At 42.9% G+C, this 20888-nt stretch overlaps 2 protein-coding genes and 1 long non-coding RNA gene across 4 annotated transcripts; 2 read left to right on the forward strand and 1 right to left on the reverse strand.

Annotated features, from left to right (window-relative positions):
* Positions 1–211: 211 nt before the first annotated feature.
* Positions 212–11502, reverse strand: polr2b (RNA polymerase II subunit B). Its single transcript, XM_010755991.3, has 25 exons — positions 11353–11502; positions 10450–10522; positions 9372–9522; positions 9164–9276; positions 8464–8683; positions 8152–8310; positions 7430–7594; positions 7074–7270; positions 6828–6947; positions 6403–6589; positions 6004–6147; positions 4924–5063; positions 4553–4664; positions 4306–4460; positions 3915–4113; positions 3247–3415; positions 3029–3125; positions 2858–2952; positions 2419–2669; positions 2247–2336; positions 1861–1968; positions 1563–1676; positions 1154–1314; positions 866–1061; positions 212–438 (listed from the first exon to the last, which is right to left on the reverse strand). Exons 1-25 carry the CDS (start codon positions 11369–11371, stop codon positions 349–351), a joined length of 3525 nt encoding a protein of 1174 aa, XP_010754293.1. The 5' UTR covers positions 11372–11502; the 3' UTR covers positions 212–348.
* Positions 11503–12754: 1252 nt separating this feature from the next.
* LOC104939445 (probable pancreatic secretory proteinase inhibitor) lies at positions 12755–15212 on the forward strand. The gene is made up of 4 exons (XM_010755990.3): positions 12755–13161; positions 13345–13376; positions 14349–14461; positions 14972–15212. The coding sequence occupies exons 1-4, from the start codon at positions 13110–13112 to the stop codon at positions 15018–15020; spliced, it is 246 nt and encodes an 81-aa protein (XP_010754292.1). The 5' UTR covers positions 12755–13109; the 3' UTR covers positions 15021–15212.
* Positions 15213–19074: 3862 nt separating this feature from the next.
* Positions 19075–20492, forward strand: LOC109140976 (uncharacterized). Of its 2 annotated transcripts, XR_003463348.1 has the most exons (4): positions 19075–19165; positions 19523–19679; positions 19846–19923; positions 20020–20492. It is a non-coding gene; the product is annotated as an uncharacterized LOC109140976 (long non-coding RNA). The 2 variants fall into 2 exon arrangements; XR_003463345.1 differs by lacking the exon at positions 19075–19165 and having other exon boundaries at positions 19443–19679.
* Positions 20493–20888: the final 396 nt, after the last annotated feature.

Below are 20888 nucleotides of genomic sequence, written 5' to 3' on the forward strand. Positions count from 1 at the left end.
TGAAGTGAGTGATTTAACTCTCCCAGTCCAAGCTAACTGCTGGTTTTCTACAGTCAAAGTGTTGTGTGTCCATGAATTTATTTATTTATCACCATCAGTTAATGTATCACTAACAGATCAAAGCAAAATGAGCTAACGGGATTAAGAGTTGCAGGTTGTTTACCTGATTATGCGACTGACCAACCAATGAGGACTCAGAAGATGACTCATGTGACCAATGTTCAGAGAAAAATTTATTGTACTTTTACAAAAACAAACAGACAACATGAAACTATAAAAGCATCAAACTTCCTGCTACTGATGTCATCCTTAAAGTCTGTAAGACGATGCGTGATTGGCTGAGCCACTCTATGATGTCATCATGCGAGGAGCGATGCTCATCGACATTAACTCCTGGAAGAGAAGCTTACAGGCGTATGGCATCCGGACCAGAGAGATCTGATGAATGGACAGACAGACAGACATGTATGGTGAGCTGTTAGAGATATCATTCAGACGTTTCCCACACTGACTACTGAAAAGTGTTGATTGGTTGCTGACTGTGTTCACCTGTGTCTTGTTGTGATTGGTTGCTGACTGTGTTCACCTGTGTCTTGTTGTGATTGGATGTTGACTGTGTTCACCGGTGTCTTGTTGTGATTGGTTGTTGACTGTGTTCACCGGTGTCTCGTTGTGACTGGTTGTTGACTGTGTTTACCTGTCTTGTGATTGGTTGCTGACTGTGTTTCACCTGTCTTGTGATTGGTTGCTGACTGTGTTTTACCTGTCTTGTGATTGGTTGCTGACTGTATTTCACCTGTCTTGTGATTGGTTGCTGACTGTGTTTACCTGTGTCTTGCTGTGATTGGTTGTTGACTGTGTTTACCTGTGTCTTGTTGCGGCAGCCCCGACACTCATACGTGTGTGTCCGTGTGTTGGCGATGGCCATCAGTCCACACAGGTTACACACGTGAACTTGATATGGATCAGATGCCTCGAACAGACGCTCTCTGAGAAACTGAGCTGCTCCGTGAGCGATCTGACAGTCACGCTCCATCTCCCCGAAACGTAGACCGCCATCACTGAGAGACACACAGGTGAGAAAGAGACACAGGTGAGACACACATGAGACAGAGACACACAGGTGATAGAGTTAAAGAAATATCTCACTTACCGTGATCGTCCCTCCATTGGCTGCCTGTTGAGGATCTGGACCGGACCTCGAGCCCTCGAGTGGATCTTATCGTCCACCATGTGCTTCAGACGCTGATAATAAGTCGGGCCGATGAAGATCTGAGACGTCAGCTTCCTCCCCGTGAACCCGTTATACAGAACCTGATCACAGATTAATGACCAATAATCAACTCCAGCAGAATCAGAGTCGAACAGTTCGCAAGTTTCTGGACTGAACATAGATCTGAGCTACATGTGGTTCAGGGTTAGTGTGTCTGATAGGACCAACAACATGAAACTTAAAGATGTGTTCTAATCAAACAGACCTCTGTAGCAGAAAACAAATCAATCTTTCATGATTCACCATAAACAAACTCGTCAGTGTTCGTGTGGTGCTTCATGTGAGTGACCTCATTTCCTCTCAGGTGATATCCGTATTCAGACAGCAGGTTTGACACTTTCTGCACGTTGACGGCGTCATTGAACGGCGTGGCGTCACCGATCTCACCTTTATTCGCAGAAACCTGAAACAAGACAAACAAAAATTTAATATGTAAATGAATCTGCAAGTCACAGGCAGGGGGTCAAAAACCCACACACATAATTAATCTTTATTATCGGCACATTCTAATTATTACCACCTCTTCACATTGATTATTGATTATGAGTCATCAGGTACATAACAGTACAGGTGTTATTGATTACTACCTTTCCCTGCAGACACTCGATCAGATGGCCGACTGTCATTCTGGACGGGATAGCATGAGGGTTGATGATGATGTCAGGTGTGATTCCTTCACAGGTGAACGGCATGTCCTTCAAAACAAAACACACCCAACATATTTACCCTGTATGACTTCCTGTTTACCTCCTGTCTGTTGACTTCCTGTTTACCCCAGCCTGTCTGTTGACTTCCTGTTTACCTTCTATGTGTTGACTTCCTGTTTACTGCCTGTTGACTTCCTGTTTACCTTCTATGTGTTGACTTCCTGTTTACTGTCTGTTGACTTCCTGTTTACCCCCCTCTGATGACTTCCTGTTTCCCCCCCTCTGATGACTTCCTGTTCCCCCCCCTCTGTTGACTTCCTGTTTACCTCCTGTCTGTACTGGATCCCACAGGTTCCTTTCTGTCCGTGTCGGCTGGCGAACTTGTCTCCAATCTGTGGAATTCGGACTGAGCGGACCTGCATGAAAAATAGATAAACTTCATAAAGAATGTCAGCTATCTCAGGTGTTCCCATCAGGTGTGGTTTGGCGTCCTCTTACCCTGATCTTGCAGAACTTGTAGCCCTCCTGGTTCAGTGTCACCATCACCTGGTCCACAATGCCGGTCTCGCTGGTTCTCAGAAAGGTGCTGCAGTCTCTTTTGGTGTAGCGCCGATTGGTGCTGTCCAACTCATCATCGTTCTCCGGCAGTGTCACGGTCTTTCCGATGATCACGTCCTCACCGGAGACTCGAACGCCGGGTGCAATGAGCCCATCATCGTCCAGCTTGTCGTAGATGGCGTGTCTCATACCTGAGAACAATTTTAATTTTTTCCTCAATCTGTGATGTCAGATTAGCCCCACCCACCACAGAGTGCACGCTGCTATCACACCTGAGATGACTGACAGGTGTTTTCATACTATGCAAGCACCAGACTACAACTCTTCAGACATCAGCGAGTTTGTGTTTAAATATTTGAGTATATTTAGTGTTTCTCACCCTGGCAGGTTTCACGAGTCGGCTTCTCGAAGATCTCCTCCTGATCAAAACCTTTCTTAGACTCCTGCTCTTTGTAGGATCGATAGAAAACAGACCTGCAGGGAGACAACAGCTTTAAGGCACAAACAGACTCAAACTAACATGACTGACCTGAAGAAGTTATCAACTCACCTGAAGAAGCCTCGATCCACGGCTGACCTGTTCATGATCACAGAGTCCTCCTGGTTGTACCCCGTGTAAGAGGCAATCGCCACGATGGAGTTGATACCTTAAAAACAAAAAAAGTGTCAGAAGTCCGTAGCCCAGGCTCTACAGATCGCAGAAAACACTGTACGGATCATCGGTCCAACTGCCTGCACCAATCATCTGTCAGACCTTATGGGTGTTACCTGCAGGCAGCTCTCTGAAGCGTAGGTACTCCATGGATCGGGTCGTAACCAGGGGTTTCTGGGGGTAGTACAACACATGAGCCAGTGTGTCCATTCGTACATGGAAGTTGGTGATGTAGACGCCCATGGCCTGTTTACCCATAGCAGACTGGTACGTGTTCCTGGGAGACTGAATAACGAGAACAGTGTTAACATCGTCGATCACCATCCTCTTTAGCATGTCGTTAATGTTTTTTACTTTCCATTTATTTCTCAGAACTTCACACAGCTTCTGTTTTCTCCTCATAAAATGTGAAGTGAGGCCCAACCTGGCTATGATCACAAAGTCCTATTTTCATTCTTCCTGACCACCAGAGGCAGTGCTTGACACTGGATGTAGTCTGTCACAGGCAGTTCTAGTACATAATATCAACAAAGTCACGTGACCTGAGTTGATGTAGTGTATATGAGAAATGTCATGAAATATCTACCCGGGATCTTTTTATAGCTAAGCTAAAAGAGACAATGAAGTCAATGGTTGAAATATACTCTTGGTTGAAATATTTGGGCATCCCAGGTCACATATAAGTTTGTTCGAATTACACTCTCTAAAGCACTTCCTCTGGTGGTCATCCATAATTCAAAGAGCCATGTCTACGTAACTCTTAGTTTGTTTTATGTGTTTGTACCTGGTTGTGGTCAGGGAAGGGGATGATGGAGGCACAGACTCCCAGGATCATGGACGGGTGGATCTCACAGTGTGTGTAGGTGGAGCAATAGGCCACACCCTTTTCCTGGAGGTCATCAGGGGTCATGGCGAGCATCACAGTCTCCTCCTCCAGAGTGTCAATGTACTCCACCACGCCACTTGCCACCAAGTCCTGCCAGCTAACCGCCAGACAAACAAACAAACAAACATTAATTCAACTTCACGACTGTGGCTCAGGAGGCAGAGCGGTGGTTTGATATACAACTCATTTTGAAATGTACTTAATGTAATATCGGACCCCAAACTGCACCCGAAGGCTGAACCATCAGTGTGTGATGGGGTGAAAGGTTAGGATTAATCTTGCATCTCACCTGTAGTTGTTGTACTCTCTCTCCTTCAGCTGGTCGATGTGTCGTCTCTTCAGCAGTAGCTTTTGTTTCTCGACGATCAGCAGCGGTCTGCAAATTCGTCCGGCGTCGGTGTAGATTCTGATCTCACGCTCTCTGATGTCTCTGATCATCGACACCTGAAATGTTCAGAAAATCTTAGCTGATTGTTTCTCATCATCAAATTCAACAGACAATGAATGTGACTGTTGTTGTTGTGTGTTTTGGTTACCTCGGAGACGATGATGTCCATCTGCCTGCGGAGTTTCCTCAGCGTGTTCATCAACTGTTCAGGATCTTTGTGGATTCCGACCCAACAGCCATTCACAAAGATCTTAGTGGCACTAAAAAAATTAAAAGACAAATAAAACAAACATAATGTCACATATACAGTCATTTAAATGTTGAGTGTTTGATCACTGATAATCTATGATGTTAGTGACATATCAAGATGGTGATGTTTGGTTGAACTATCTATTTTTTGTTGTGACTAAAAAGTGATGATGCCCTCTGCAGATGAGTTTGTTTTACAGACGAATGAACAGCTGAGTCAGACTAAAGACACAGACGAGATGTAAAATAAATGAAGCTGAAGTGACTGACTCGGCAATGGCAGCAGGTGAGATTTCCTCCAGGTTCTCCATACTCCACTCCTCCAGAAACTCCAGGATGGGGGATGGCTGAGAGCCCACAGAGATGTAGGCCATGAGGGCCAAGTTCTTCACCAGACCCACAGCGTGACCCTGAAACATAGTTTGTTAATCAGTTGTCAACATGGCTGATTTTTTTTTTTTTTTTTTTAATTTTTTACTATTAAAATTTGGTTACATATCTGGTTCCAAAAATAAAAAACAAACAAACAAAACAAAAACAACTACAACAATAACAATAACAATAATAATAATAATACTCATAATAATTAAAAAAAAAAAACAGACCACCAGCTCAGCTCCATATAAATATACTGTATTAATGTGCGGTACGAGCAATCAAGAAAATCCCTGCAGCATGATATTAGAGCCACCAGACTCTACATAGTTCAAATAGGGTTCCCACACTTTACAGAACTGGTCTGTTTTAAATGTAATATACATGTAACATACTCTACTGGCACTAGATCAAACACAACTGTTTGCCAGCCTATAACAGTTGGTACTTTTACACCAGTCCACTGCAATAAAATATTCTTTTCTGCATAAGTAACAATACAATACAACCAGTGTGTTGTTTAGCTCACTTGGTAATGCAGCCGGTAATTCTTATGGCAGAAAGTAAAAAGGCAATAACTAGATGCTGGCTTCCTAGAGAACCTCCCACCTTGAACCAGTGGAAAAATATAATAAATATTATATACAGTATGGAACGCATAACATTTAGTTTGAGATTACAGAAGGAAAAGGGAAAGAATACTGGGAGAATATAAATGGGTTACATATTTAGCTGATGCAGAGTGTGACAGCTGAAACTGTAGTAAACATAATTGTAAATGAAAGCGTATCATCCTGTGACCAATACTCCTATGTATATTATTCAACATGACTGAATGACTTCATGTTTGTGTTTTGAAACAAAAAAAATAAACGTCCACCGACTGACAGCTGTCCTATGGTCGTATTGGTGGTTTGTGTGTACAGACATTTTTGGGGCTCCTGTGAGTTTTAAAATAATTTGTGGTGTTTTTACCTCAGGAGTCTCGGCCGGACACACCATCCCCCACAGTGTGTTGTGCAGCTGTCTCGGTTTTGCCAGTTTGCCGTCTCTGCCGATCGGAGAGTTGACTCGACGGAGGTGAGACAAAGTGGATGCGAATGTTAGACGGTTTAACACCTACAAACAGAAAAATAACACAATGACATGCTGAGCTCAGTACATTGTGATACAGACAGAGACCATCTCTGATGAAGATTCAGTATAAACTGAAGGTTGTTCTGACATGAGTAAAGATTTAATGTGTTCATATCGTAGACTGATGTCGGACTTCTGAGCTGTGACCTGTCTTCAGCCAAACTTATAAACCACATTGGTTTGTTCAATGAACGTCACACTTCTTTACAAGTTTCAGATAGAGACAGGTATTCTCACCTGTGACACTCCCGCTCGGGCCTGGTGAGCTTTCTTTACGTCACCCCAGTTTCCGGTAGCCAAAGAGTACTTCAGGCCATCTGAGATAATTCTGGTTTTAATGGCGAGCTCCAGATTGAAATCTTTTCCTCTGTCGATGAACTTCTGGGCGTAAATCCGGATCTCCTTCAGCAGGTTCTTAAACATGCTGAAAAAAAGTGTTTATTGTGATTATATAATTTTATATTTTAAATTCAGGCAGATACAACCTGATTTATCTGAATCTGCAGTGAATTTACTTTAAAGTAATTTTTATTGGAAATATTTCAGATGTTACTTCAGTTTGATGTCTTCAGTGAATGTCTGTTCACTGTCTGTGTGTACTGATTATTACAGGTGAGTGAGTCGTGGTTAAAGGTGATGATAATTGATGGACAAAGCCCCACCCTCTGAACAGGAACGCTAACAGCGGTCCAGCAAGGTCCAGCCTCTTGTTGCCATAGTGATCTCTGTCGTCCAGCTCTCGCCTGCCAAGAGCCGCCAGCAGTAACCTGTGGACCATGTACCTGATAACATAGTAACACACCAGGTTAAATACAACAACACTGACAGACTTACCCTAAGAAGTAAGCCTTCTCCCACAGACACCTGTAGATCACCTGTACAGGTATCCTGAGGTAGGTAGGACTCACCCTAAGAAGTAAGCCTTCTTGGTCTCACAGAAGTCGCTGACTCCGACATGCGGCAGCATCTCCTTCTGCAGGACTTCTTTGGCGTATTTGATTCTTCGTTCTTTCGTCACACCAGGTTTCGCTCCTCTGGAGCCGATAAAGTTCAATGCCACGTTCTGCTCCTGGATCACAAACGCTTCGTCCAGAGATGGCTTCACCTAGAAACACAGTGACATCACTGCTGACATCATAGTTAAACACACATAATAAACCTTTAAAGTTCCATAAAAATGTCCAGCGGACTTTCTAAACTGTCATAACAGTGTTAGCGGGAATCATTTGTGTTTATTTGCTGATTAACTGATCATCAGACTGACCATCTCCATCATCTCAGGGTCGTCAAAGTCGTAGATGATGTGTTCCAAGATGTCTCTGTCTGACACGAAACCCAGCGCTCGAAACACAATGATGATGGGAACTTCCTGTCTGATGTAGGGCAATGTGGACACAATCCTCTGACCAATCGCACTCTTCTTCACTCCCTGAAAGAGACGATCAATAATCAGTAAGGATGTAACGATGCATCGTGACACGATTAAAAAAAAAATCGGTACAAATGCGTGACGATTCACTGGTTGACAGAAAAAAATGAATCGCGATTCTTTACGAATGCGAGAGAAGTAGGATATGTTCTTTTTCTTACGTTTTCTTAAAAACAGTCACTGGTTGGTGATTCATTTGTTCAACGTCAGACGTCAAGTCACGTGACTAACGTCACTACGTAGGTACGGAGCACAGAGTGAGGGAAGACATGGCAACGGTAGAAAATAGCTTTGAAACAGAGGATGCACCGAGCAGTTTGAAATCACCTGTGTGGAGCATTTTAGATTCCCTATATACACAAATACAACCGTGAGAAACGGACAGACAAAACCAAAACAGCATGCAACATATAGAGGCAACACGAGCAACATGCAGCAGCATATTAGCCGCCACCACAGTGAGAAGCAAAGTAACATCCCTAATTATCAGTAAGTTGATCAGACATACATTTGATACAATATATGTATCCTGTTTCCAGGTAAACATCAGGACTCACCTGTCCTCCTCTGGCCATCATGCTGACCCAGATTGTGCTGGTGGGACGGGACGAGTTCTCCAAACAGGACCGGCACTCGCCTGTGTAGGCGTACTTTGAGTCCTTCTTGGCGAACACGTACACCGTGTTGGTGGCCATCTTTTCCTGAGCAATGAGCACCTGAAAACCAGCAGGGGGAGCAGTTTGAAGAGGAAAAGCACCAACACACCTGATCTTAGATCAACATGAAAACACAGAAATCAGATCAATCTATCTCTCTAGTAGCTTAGCTTAGCATAATATCACATGGTGCGTCATGATGTCAGAGCGTACCTTCTCGGAGCCATTGATGATGAAATAACCTCCAGGGTCGAGTGGACACTCGTTGAGCTCACAGAGATCTCTGTCCGTCAGGCCGCTCAGCAGACAGTAGGTGGAGCGAAGCATGATGGGAATTTTACCAATGAAGGTCTTCTGGTGCTGAGTCTGCAGCTGCTCCTCACCCTCCTTTATGATGGTCTTTGTGATGTCTACATAAAGGGGGGCTGAGTACCTGTGGGGGGGTACACACAGTGAGACCAAGAGAGACCATGAGAGACCAAGAGACAACAAAAGAGACCAGAAGAGACCAAGAGGTACCAGGTGAGACCAAGAGACAACAAAGGAGACCAGAAGAGACAAAGAGAGACCAGGAGAGAACAAAAGAGACCAGGAGAAAAGAAAAGAAACCAAGAGAGACCAGGAGATAACAAAAGAGACCAAGAGAGACCAGGAGAAAACAAAAGAGACCAAGAGAGACCAAAAGAGACCAGGAGAGACCAAAAGAGACCAGGAGAGAACAAAAGAGACCAGGAGAGACCAAAAGAAACCAGGAGAGAACAAAAGAGACCAATAGAGACCAGGAGATAACAAAAGAGACCAATAGAGACCAGGAGATAACAAAAGAGACCAGGAGATAACAAAAGAGACCAAGAGAGACCAGGAGATAACAAAAGAGACCAGGAGATAACAAAAGAGACCAGGAGAGACCTACGTGAGGTTTCTCAGTCGGGCTTCATTGGGCATCATGGGGGACGGAGCTCCGTCTCTCTCCCAGTGGGTGGGCTTGGACAGGTAGATCTGCTCAAACTTCAGCAGGTAACGAGGCTGAAACACAAAGCACAGGTCAGAGTGATGACAGAACCTGTTACTTGTTGTTTGAACACATTACATGTGCTATGGAACACGTATTCAGTCCTCACCGGTTCCTCCACCTCTCCTGAGGTGTGTTGAGCTTCAGCCTGCAGGTCGATGGGCGGAGCATCCTCCACGATCCTCTGAACCGACATTTGGATGAACTCATCGAACGAATCCAGCTGCTGACGCACCAGACCCTTCTCGTCAAAATAAGAGCTGTAACACAACAGACAGAGCTTCTTCAAAATAAGAGCTGTAACACAACAGAGAGAGGGTACCGAGTCCTTTCCTAAATATTCGTCCTAAACGACTACAAACAGCTCCATGTTGGATGTTGGTTTCTGCGTGTTGTTTGCAGGATATATAAAGATGAATGTAAACAAAGTGTCACAGTGAGAATGGTCGCTTAGCCTCCTGTCCACACACACACACGTTAACAAGTTCTGATCCATAATCAGCAGTGACTTCATGAGGATCTGCAGGACGCTGGATGGCACAGTTCCAAACAGTTTGGACTCTGTGTGTGAACGCAGAGAACACAGGCAACAACACAACACACAATGATCAGAGTGTGACATCACGTCAACACGTATGTTCATGTCCACACACTCTCTCTGCAGCGGTCTCCTCCTTTCCTTTGCTAAGGGATGCTCCCTGTGTCCTAAAGGAGATAAAGGAAGCAGTGAAGCTCCTTTCCTTCACAGAGGATCAAACAGGTCTTACCATGACAGACACGTTGACACTTCAGTTCATTTCACTCAGTGAGGATCTATATCTACTGTACTTCCTAACATCTTCAACCTGTCCTCTCCTCCTGTCTTCTCCTCTCCCCTCCTGCCTTCTCCTCTCCTGTCTTCTCCTCTCCTTCTCTCCTCTCCTGTCTTCTCCTCTCCTGTCCCCCCCTCTTGCCCTCTCCTGTCCTCCTGTCTTCTCCTCTCCCCTCCTGTCTTCTCCTCTCCTGTCCTCTCCTCTCCTGTCTTCTCCTCTTCTGTCTTCTCCTCCTCCTCCCCTCGGCTGACAGGAACTAAGTGGACATCCTGACACGTCTGCAGAGCAGCAGCAGATCATCACCTCGTCTTCTGAATAATCTGTTGGTTTCTCTACAGCACATGGACAGGTGAGCAGAGGTCCAGGTGAGTTTACCTGATGACAATCCAACAAGCTTCCTGCCACAAATCTGGTGTGATTTCATCATCGTCCTCATCGTACTGGTTATCTGACAAACATACAAACAGGACAGGTATTTACCATCACTGACCAATATTCATTAGACTGACCAATCATGTGAAGTCCCTGCATGCCTGCATGTCTGTCTGTCTGTCTGCAGGTCTGTCTGTCTGTCTGCATGTCTGTGTGTGTGTGTGTGTGTAGGTCTCTCTCTCTCTGTGTATGTCTCTCTCTCTCTGTGTCTGTCTCTCTCTGTGTCTGTCTCTCTCTGCCTGTCTGTCTCTCTCTGTGTCTGTCTCTGCCTGTCTCTCTCTCTCTGCCTGTCTGTCTCTCTCTGTGTCTGTCTCTCTCTGTGTCTGTCTGTAGGTCTGTGTGTGTGTGTGTGTGTATGTCTCTCTCTCTCTGTGTCTGTCTCTCTCTGCCTGTCTGTCTCTCTCTGTGTCTCTCTCTGCCTGTCTGTCTCTCTCTGCCTGTCTGTCTCTCTCTGTGTCTGTCTCTCTCTGTGTCTGTCTCTCTCTGTGTCTGTCTCTCTCTCTGCGTGTCTGTCTCTCTCTCTCTGCCTGTCTGTCTCTCTCTCTCTGCCTGTCTGTCTGTAGGTCTGTGTGTGTGTGTGTGTGTGTAGGTCTCTCTCTCTCTGTGTCTGTCTCTCTCTGCCTGTCTGTCTGTCTCTGTGTCTGTCTCTGCCTGTCTGTCTCTCTCTCTCTCTGCCTGTCTGTCTGTTCTTTCGTTTGTTTTCGTCACTGCAGCCTCTCATTAGCATGTTAGCTTCCGTTAGCTTAGCTTCCGTTAGCTGGTTTGTTTCCTATGAAGTGACGTTAGCCTGTGAGCTAACAGGAGCTAACAGGAGCTAACGTTGTTAATAAAGTTTCGGCAGCTCACCTTCGTCCTGGTCGTACATGTTGTATGTTTCTATTTTTTATATCAGGTGTTTTTATTTAAATAATCTTAAAGTCCAACAAAGACACGACGTGACGAACCGCGCGCCCCGGAAGACATATGTCACTTCCGGTCTACTTCTTTTTCTTCTGCCTTTAGTTCTATGGCGGGCTGGTGCACAGCGCCACGTGGTGGAGTTTTAAAGATACTACAAAGACCACGAATACAACAAAACTAACCTGTCAGCCATCACTCACCTGTCAGCCATCACTCACCTGTCAGCCATCACTCACCTGTCAGTCATCACTCACCTGTCTGCCATCACTCACCTGTCTGCCATCACTCACCTGTCAGTCACCTAGTTATCGTTGAGATCGTCAGCAGTAGTCCGTCCTGTGTAAATCTATGTTTGTGTTCATCCATCAGTTTAATATATGGCGTATGATGATGATATATGATGTTTGATGTATGGACAGATATACTGGCGTTGTTCCAGGAACCCTGTGACGAGTAAAGACCAATTCAGATGGACCCTGAATGCTGATTAGAGGGACAATGGAGGAGGTCAAGAGAAAGAAGAGGGTTCCAGATGTGCAGTTTGTCAAAATGTAAAGCTGTGTCTTTCTGTCTGTGTGTACCTGTAGCACTGCAGATCTGAGATCTTAGCGTTTTCTTCATAAATTCAGTTATATTGCATGTGTAGAAGCAGAGGCTTTTATTTTGTCCACTAGGTGTCCCTGTTCTCCCTCTTACTTTAGTTTTCATATTTTTGTTCTTCATAACCCTGGTTAAATTTAGGTTTATTGTTAGGCATCGCTTAGGTGCAGAGTCCAGAAGAAGGTTATTGTGTCATACTGTCTTCTGCAGGAGAATAAACTGTCCTCAGTCATTCCTCTTCATGCATTATACACATCTGTCATAGTTTAAGTCAGAATTTGATTACACCTCTTTATTTTTGAAGACATAAAAACTATGAAATAACAGTATGATAATACAACCATGTGGTAAAAATAAATAAATAAATGAATAAAATATAACCTTAATCCATCAGTGCTCATCTAAACTATAAAATAATGAAGGTGTGTCCAAACTTTTGACTGGTTCTGTCACAATAGTGCAAGATGGAGTCAGGTACGGGTGAAGGTAATCAGGTGTGGCCTGACCCATGACTGGGTACTCATGTCATAATGTAGTAATGTAAAGCATTTTGGACAGTATTATCAGTATTAAAGGTCTATCAGATTTACTACTACTACTACTACTACCAGTACTACCAGTAACAACAACAACAACAACAACAATAATAATAAAGTTTATGTCATGCTTATTTAAATAAGTTTACACATTTCTAGACTGTGTGATGCAGAGGGTTTAGAGCATTTTGAGCTTGTTTTTCTGCTGTTGTATTTACTGAGTTAATTCCCCACATATGTTTTTTGTTTTTGTTTTTTGCTGTGGTGTTTGTGTTGGAGTTTTCACTCTGTCAGCGATATTTGAGAGCAGACAGAATGTTGATCCTGAGATTAAACCTGAACAAAAGAGAGCGGCAGCCGTCAAATTCTGTTTTGACACAGCTCACATGGTTTCAGACGACAACACAGATCCCGTCCTCTATATGACAACAGCACGTCAACACCAAACATCACAACCACAGAGGACTGTCACACAGACGCATCAGCGGCCAATCAGACGCCAGAAAAAACGACAGGTTCAAGCTCCTCTCTGAAGATTTCTTTCCACTTTGTGAGTTTACATCCACCATGTTTGCCAGGACTCTTCTGCTCATCAGTGTGGCTGCTTTCATCTGTGCAGGTAAGATTATACCAGGTGAGGTAAGATTGGACCAAGTCAGGTGTGTGAACAGGGTCAGGTGTGTGAACATCAAGTCCTTCTTCAGTTCTGAAGGTGCAACCTGAGAGTCGGGGTCAGGTGTGTAGTCCAGGTAAAAGTCGGGGTCAGGTGTACAGTTCTGATAAACTTTACTGTCTGTTTCAGATGCTCAGGATGAATCCAGACTCAACAGGAGGGTAAGAAAGAAAGAAACAAACATCCTACAAACTCTCTACTACTACAGATGAACATGTATCAACACAATTGGGATTTTTCTTTATTAGTTCTTTAGTGTTTTGACAGTGTCATGTACAATCAGCTGAAAACCATCAGTTTTTTATGTTGTGTGTTTTTAACAAACTCACTTCAACACTTAAATATAGTAACACAGTTTCTATTCACACAAATATTTTTTATTCAGTCTTTAATATTTGTTTATTTCCAACATGTTTCACACACAGCAGCAAATTGGGGTTAAACCTTTTACAAACATGCATTAAATAGGCTAAAATGAACATTGACGAAGATAACATTTTAGTTATTGGCTTCTTTCATGGCACTCTTTCAAGTCACCTTACGTCATAAAAAAACATAATCCAAAAATGTGACATTCAAAAAAAACTGGGCAGCAATAAGTTAAAAATGAATCTCATGAATTAAGATCAGGCTACGTATAGGCTTATTGGGAACTAAAAGATCACAAATACAGTGAGGAACCATGAAGAGTTTGGAAGTAATTGAAGTTGAGACTGGTAAAGTGGTTCAGGTAGAGTAGTTGTCGCCATGGTGTGTTGATCAAACTCAGAAGACACATGACTGAACTGGTAAATTCAGTGTTCTTACTTCTGCCTTTGCTACACTGAGATTTTCTTTATCTTCAGCATTACCTTTTTCCACTAATTAATTACAGCCAAACAACTGGCACATGAAAGGGTATCCACTCTCATCACGCAGCCTCTTGAATAGCCGCACCTACATTGACTGTGAATGTACTCCTTATGGAGGTTTTGTGTGAAACCCTAAGGCCTATCAGCCATTGTAACCAAACCCCACTGCTTGATGAGCCTATAAATGCTTATAATCTGGTCTGGACTTTAGTAACATACATAATGTTTGTGGAAAAGATGGAATAACATCTGATTGTTTGTTTGTTTGTTTTGTTGGTGCAGCCTTCCTGTGTGGGGATAAGCGTGACTCTAGCGTGTCCTCTGAACTATGATCCAGTGTGCGGGAGTGATGGTGTCACCTACCCAAATGAATGCTCTCTGTGTGTTCAGAGACTGTAAGTGTTTGATTTATTCTTCACTGTTTTACTTATTCAAATCCAAGAAAACTTTAGTTTGACTGATTATTTCTGTTTATTTGAATTTGTATGAATTCAACTGATTATTGAACTAATAACAGTGGTAATAAAACTTTCAGCAAACACAAGATCAGAGTGACATGTCAACCTGCTGATGGTCAGATTTATGCAATTTACTGTATATGACGTATTACATATATGTTGTTGTTGTAGCTGTTGGAAGTAAAGCTGGCTCAAATATATAGATTTATTAGCAATAAATTAATTGGGCTATTGTGTCTGTTACACACTTTCTGTTACACACTGTATCACACACTTTGTTACATACTGACACATGTCTCTGTGTCTGTGTCATACAGTTTTTAAGGTTGATCATTTACACTCAAATTCCATGTTTTTCAATCACCAATTTAACAATGTCTGTTTAAAACCTGTGAAGCTGCTATTTGTGGAATTTCATGAAAACCTGATATTGATTTTTCTTTTCAGGGAGAAAAATGCTGACATTGTGATTGTAATGGAGGGTGCTTGCATATAAAGACATCAACCCATTCGTCCTTAACCAATGACACACTTCTACGTAACTGATGACATCATAATGTGCATCTTTGACTTTTGTTTGAATGTAGCTGTAGTGCACATATAAACACACAATTACAACTGCAGCCATATGTAGTAACAAATCAACACATTTCTTTTATAATAGTGTTATATATTTAATATCTCTGTGAAGAACTTTTTCATTGTAAATTTCCAGGAATAAAGTTTTTTCTCTGAAGCAGAGTTCAGTTTTGTTATTTTTAAAATGTGAACGTTTAATGTAGTCTTCAGTAAATCTAACCTTACCCTTCCTTATTTTTATAACAAAACCTAATATGGATAAATAAATATTTATAAATACATATACAATAGATACATAGTTCATTAATTTAATCATTAAAGTATAGAAACACAAGTATGAATGTACATTTAATGTACTTACATTAACACAATGGGGTATGAAGAAAAAAAAACAGAAGGACAGTTAGAGGTGGAACCTCTTTACAGGCTCTATTTATCACACGGGGAGTGGGGAGGAACAGGAGAAGGACCCAAATGAAAGCATGTGTGGGTAAACAAAAAATAATTTTAATAACCAAAAAGCGTCTGGGAAAAACCAGGCAAGACACAAACAAAAGACTCAAAGAAACAGGCAAATAATCCAGAAGCATAAGAAACAGAAACAGGGGCAGATACTCAAGAATGATACACAAGAAACCAAGAAACATGAAACCATGAACCCAAGAAACCAAGAAACCAAGAAACCATGAACGAACAGAAACCATGAATGGACAGACAAGGAAACAAAGGAAACACAGGAACTAAATAGACAGGACTAATCAGACATAGGTGAAACAAATCCAGGACAGGGACAAAATCAAAAAGGATGGAAGAAACAAATACTCTCCTGAAAGGTGGAGGCTGGACAATACTATACACATAAGGAACTGAAAATCTCTCCCAAGGGAGGCTGAAAAAACAACTAAACTAAGCACTATGAAACAAAAGCTAGACTAAGAAAATTACAACATAAAATCACTCTTTCGAGGTGGAAACAAAAACTCACAAACAAACACATTTAGACTGTGACAAGACTTGGAACTGGCTTAGGTGCACGAACAGAAGACGAAACACTTTGGCACAGGACAAAGGGAGACACAGAACCTATATAGACACACACAGATGGGTAATGGGGAACAGGTGGAGACAATCAGGAATCACAGCAACAGGTGACACACAAGGGAAGGGCAAGTGATCTGAAACGAGAGGGCAGGTAAATTTAAAAATAAAACAGGAAATGACGAGACAGAACAAAAACCCAGCTTGACTTCAACGCAGTGTGACGCAATGTGTCACAGTCTGCTCCTCTCTCACCTGCCTCTCAGTACTTTTCCATTTACTCTCCACTCACCTGCCAGCCACACCCCCCTCATCAGACCAACTCCCCTCATCTGCTTGACTCACCTGGTTCCACACCAATCAAGCCAGTATTTAAGCCCTCTCTGCTCACTCACTCTCTGCCAGATTGTTCTACATGCTCATGCTAGACTCTCCAGCACTTTTCTCCGGACTGATCTCTTGTTGCCGACTCTGCCTGCCTTGGACTAACCTGTTTCACTGTAATCCCGGAAACCGACCCTGCCTTCTGTTCCCGACCACGAGTTCAGCTTCTGGCCCCTCTGGATTCTGCCAGATGGTGACGGCTCGACTACCAGCGGCTCGTTCCTAGTTAGTCTACTTTATCTCCTGTTTACCTGCTTGCCGGCCTGGTTTCCCCAGCCAGAGCCCCTGGACTTTCCCTGTGCCCAGAGAGACTATTTCAGCTGTTGCTTTGAACTGTGCTACTTCTTGTCTACCAGCCAAGTGTAATAAAAGTGACTTTCATTTATTACCTTCGTGCAGTGTACTGCATTTGGGTTCTTACTACATCCGTTACATGATGTCCACTCCCAGGGAGAAAGGACAAACAAGACAGACACAAAAGAGGAGGGGAAAACAGTGGAATGACAAGAAATGAGGAGAAGGCACCACTAGACTATGACACAGTATTGAACAGGCTCATTCTAGTTCTGGCAGTCTTATCCAGGTTTCACAGGAGCTCTGTCCCAGCTCTGATATTTTATCCAGTTTTTAATCTAAGCTTTTAGTCCTTGTTTAAATTATTCCTATTCTCTTTGTTACAAGGCACGGGCACAGGACTCAACTGCAGGACTTGGGAGGCAGATACAGGAGGTAACCAGTCTTTAATCACAATCCAAGGTTCAGTACATGGGAGATCAGTCAGGTAAGGCAGGCAAACAATCCAAAGGGGTAAGGCAAAAGCAGGGTCCAAAAACAGGCAAGGGTCGAAACCAGGAAACACACAAGGAAAACGCTGGAGAGTAGGACACATGGTACATTAACAATCTGGCACTGGGGAAGAGGAAACAATGGGTTTAAATACACAGGTAAAAGGTGATTAGGGGCGTGACAAAACACAAGCCGGGAAACTGGGAGGCTGGAGTAGGCAGAGCAGGGACTGCCTGTGACACTCTTTTACTATGACAACGGGTGGTATCGGACCAAAGAGGCGGACACTGAGTTAGGGTAGGGGACTGTCTCCCATCTCCAATGGGGGATGGAGGGTGCACGGTCTGTCCAGCCGATGGACCTCCTGTATGCCTGGTCTGTTAAGGGCTAGGTGGACTATGAACCCAGATGCGGTCACACAAGGGAAGCAGATGGACGAAGTTAAACCAGTTTATTGTTTTTAAAGGCAGGTTTTGGTCAGAGGCCAGACAGGGATGACACAGGCAGAGTCTCCCCAGGAGGCTGGATCCATAGCAGGGCTTGGTGGAGCAGGTGAGGGCAACAGGTCAGGAAGTCAAGGGCCGAAGAGCTGAGCAGAGTAGGCAACCATCTTCAAGGGAGATAGGGTTAGGGTTAGGTTAGAGTTAGGAGTTAGGGGTTAGGATTAAGGTTAGGAACTAGGGTTAGGGTTAGGGTTGGGTTAGGATGGGGGGAATACTCCCTCCGGTGCGGAAGGAAGGGTGCACAGGCCCTCCACCTGGTGGGCCTCCCGTATCCCCAGTCCCGGGAAGGTGGCTGGTTACGGCGGCGACGCCTGCCGTATTGGACTAGTGTCCATCTGCCATCCATTATAAAAAAAAATTCTAAATCGACTAAAAACCAAAGTCAGGCCTCTTAAACTCAAAAATTATTTTTTAATTTTTATAACAAAATAAAAAATCAAAATTCAAAAATAAAAACTGTACAAAATAAACACTGTCCAAAATAAAAACTGTATAAAATGAAAAGGTGTGCTCCGGCAACGTTTCGACCGTTTGTGGTCTTCTTCAGGCCTTGCACACCAACAACACAGCTAAAGTCTCTGTATCCTCTTCCAGAGTCCAAGCAAGAGTGAGCTGCTGCTCTCCTCCTCTCCTTATATACAGTCACCCGGCTCCGCCCCTTTTTCGTGTCCGGTAACTCTCCGGTAAGTTCCCGGTACTATTTACAATAGGGTTTTACATAAAATTAACTTTTAAAAAAATTAAAAAAATGACAAAATTATGTTTTTACACATCATACACATTATACAATCATTTTGCAACTTTTTTAGAACTATTCACAATTGTATTTTAACACACGGAACTTAAATATAACAAATTGGTAATAAAATTATATTACAACATGTCAAAATTCTTAAAAATACTCTTGACATTATTTTTAATGTATGAAATTATTTTTAAACCTAGTTTTTTTTTTTTTTAAAAGAGTGAGTATAAACAGTAAAAAGATTGTAAATGAAATGAAGAAAAAAAGGTTACGTATCCGTTAGGGTTGAGTTAGGATTAGGGAAACCGTAAGTAGTCAGAAACAGGTAAGTAATTAAGATTAGGGTTAGGGTTACAGTCAAGGTTAGGGTTGGGTTGGGTTAGGGTTAGGACATGGAGAGTGGGTGAGTCTCTATGCACGGGCCATCCTGTTCTGGTTCAGGTGAGTCCTATTTTAGATTGAGACCTTTAGGAAATATTGTGCCTAATTTTTTGATCCAATCTCTCTCAGCTCGGGCTCTCTGTGCGTTGTTCCATTCTGGATCCCTCTGGAGGACTGTGGCTCGGACAGACGACCATCCATGGGAAACGAAATGGCTGACAAGGGGTGTGTGTGTCTCTCTCCGCGTACGGATGTTATATCTGTGTTGTGTGAAGCGCTGGAGGAGCGTGTTTTTGGTCTCCCCGACATATTGGAGCCCGCAGGTCTGACAGTGGATCAAATAAACACAGTTTTTAGAATGGGGATTTCCCCTGGTCATAGTCTTAAAGACTGTTTTGTTTGCATGGCTGTGTATCCATGTGAGATGTTTGAAAAATTCCCCTTGACCCCTGGGTTTAGAGATGGTCAGTGGTCTGATTTTGGCTTTAAAAGCTGCTATAATTTTGTATTTTTTCAGATGGTCCAGATTGATAATTTTGTTATTAAAGTTGTCTTTGATTTTCCTAATTAATTGTATTGCAGGTCTGGAGTAAGTAGTGACGAAAGGGAGGAGCTCTCCCGTCTCCGTCGGCCGTGTCTCCAAGAAGGTTTTGAGGGCCTCCCTTCTGAAGGAGCGTGCATAACCCCTGGCGGCTAACGCTCTGAAGAGTGTTTTTGTGGCCATCATGAAATCGCTCTGGTGAGTGCAAATCCTATGGAATCGTAATAGTTGTGATTTCAATAACCCTTTGTAGGTATGTTTCGGATGGTGGCTGTTTTTATGGAGCAGAGCATGGGTGTCTGTTTCTTTAAAAAAAACTTTGATGTCTAATTTGTTGTTTTGTTGAAAATTTGTCCCCTTGTAGGTGGTGGTATCCAGAAAGTCGACAGACGTGGTGCTGGTGGTGGATTTCAGCTTGATGGACGGGTTGTGATTATTCAAGGTGAGTAAAAACTGTTCAAATTCCTCCATGGAATAGGGCCAGACCCCCCAGATGTCATCTAAATACCTATAATAATGTGTGGGTTTCTGTTTGCAGGATGCCAGGGCAGATGTCTCCCACTCGGCCATGAAGATGTTTGCGTATGCCGGTGCAAATTTCTTTCCCATGGCAGTGCCTTTAATTTGTAGATAGAAATGATTGTCGAATTCAAAATCATTTCTTCTGAGATTAATTTCTAGTAACTGTAAAATTTCTTTGTCTGGCCTATTCTTGTCTGGATATTTAATAAAAATGTTTTTTATAGCTTGAATGCCTTCGTCTATGTCAATATTAGTATACAGACTGTCTATATCTAATGTAAACAGAATGCAATCTGAGGGGACATGAAGTTTTTTGACTGTGTCTACAAAGTGATAGGTGTCTTTAAGGTATCCAACATGTTTGTTGGATAAGGGATTAATGTAGTGGTCGATAAATTGGGCTGTATAATATGTCTCACTATCACAATCCGACACTATGGGCCTCCCGGGCGGAATCTCAAAAGGAACACTCCATTTTGAGGGCTCCTTGTGGATTTTGGGAAGGAGATAAAAAAGTCTGGGCCTCGGGATCGGGTTACCCACCAGGTAAGTATATTGTTTTTTCTTAATAAATCCTTTATTTAATAACGACTGAATAATTTGTTTAACTATTTTTTTCGTTTCAGGATAAATGGGCTCCTTTAAAGGGGAATAATATTTCTTGTCATTCAATTGTCTATAACCCTCAAATAGATACTGTTCTCTGTTCATTATGACCACCACACTTCCCTTATCTGCAGGTTTTATAATGATGTTTTTGTTTTCTGTCAATTCCCTCAGAGCTATAGTTTCTTCGTGACTCAGGTTGGCTCTGGGTTCGGACGGATGGAAATTGTTTTCAAAGTAATTGAAATCTGCTTTGATTAAATCTGTGACTTCTGGTGG

Source organism: Larimichthys crocea, chromosome I (assembly GCF_000972845.2).
Source record: "Larimichthys crocea isolate SSNF chromosome I, L_crocea_2.0, whole genome shotgun sequence".
Classification (NCBI taxonomy): Eukaryota; Metazoa; Chordata; class Actinopteri; family Sciaenidae; genus Larimichthys; species Larimichthys crocea.

Excerpts from the sequence above, each read along its gene's own strand:
- polr2b (XM_010755991.3), bottom strand. Across the intron at positions 7,595-8,151 it reads TGATGGCCAGAGGAGGACAG|GGAGTGAAGAAGAGTGCGAT; the intron begins GTGAGTCCTGAT and ends CGTCTCTTTCAG. Across the intron at positions 4,665-4,923 it reads TCACCTGCTGCCATTGCCGA|TGCCACTAAGATCTTTGTGA; the intron begins GTCAGTCACTTC and ends TAATTTTTTTAG.
- LOC104939445 (XM_010755990.3), top strand. The coding sequence starts at position 13,110 with ATGTTTGCCAGGACTCTTCTGCTCATCAGTGTGGCTGCTTTCATCTGT. Across the intron at positions 13,162-13,344 it reads GGCTGCTTTCATCTGTGCAG|ATGCTCAGGATGAATCCAGA; the intron begins GTAAGATTATAC and ends TGTCTGTTTCAG. Across the intron at positions 13,377-14,348 it reads AATCCAGACTCAACAGGAGG|CCTTCCTGTGTGGGGATAAG; the intron begins GTAAGAAAGAAA and ends TTGTTGGTGCAG.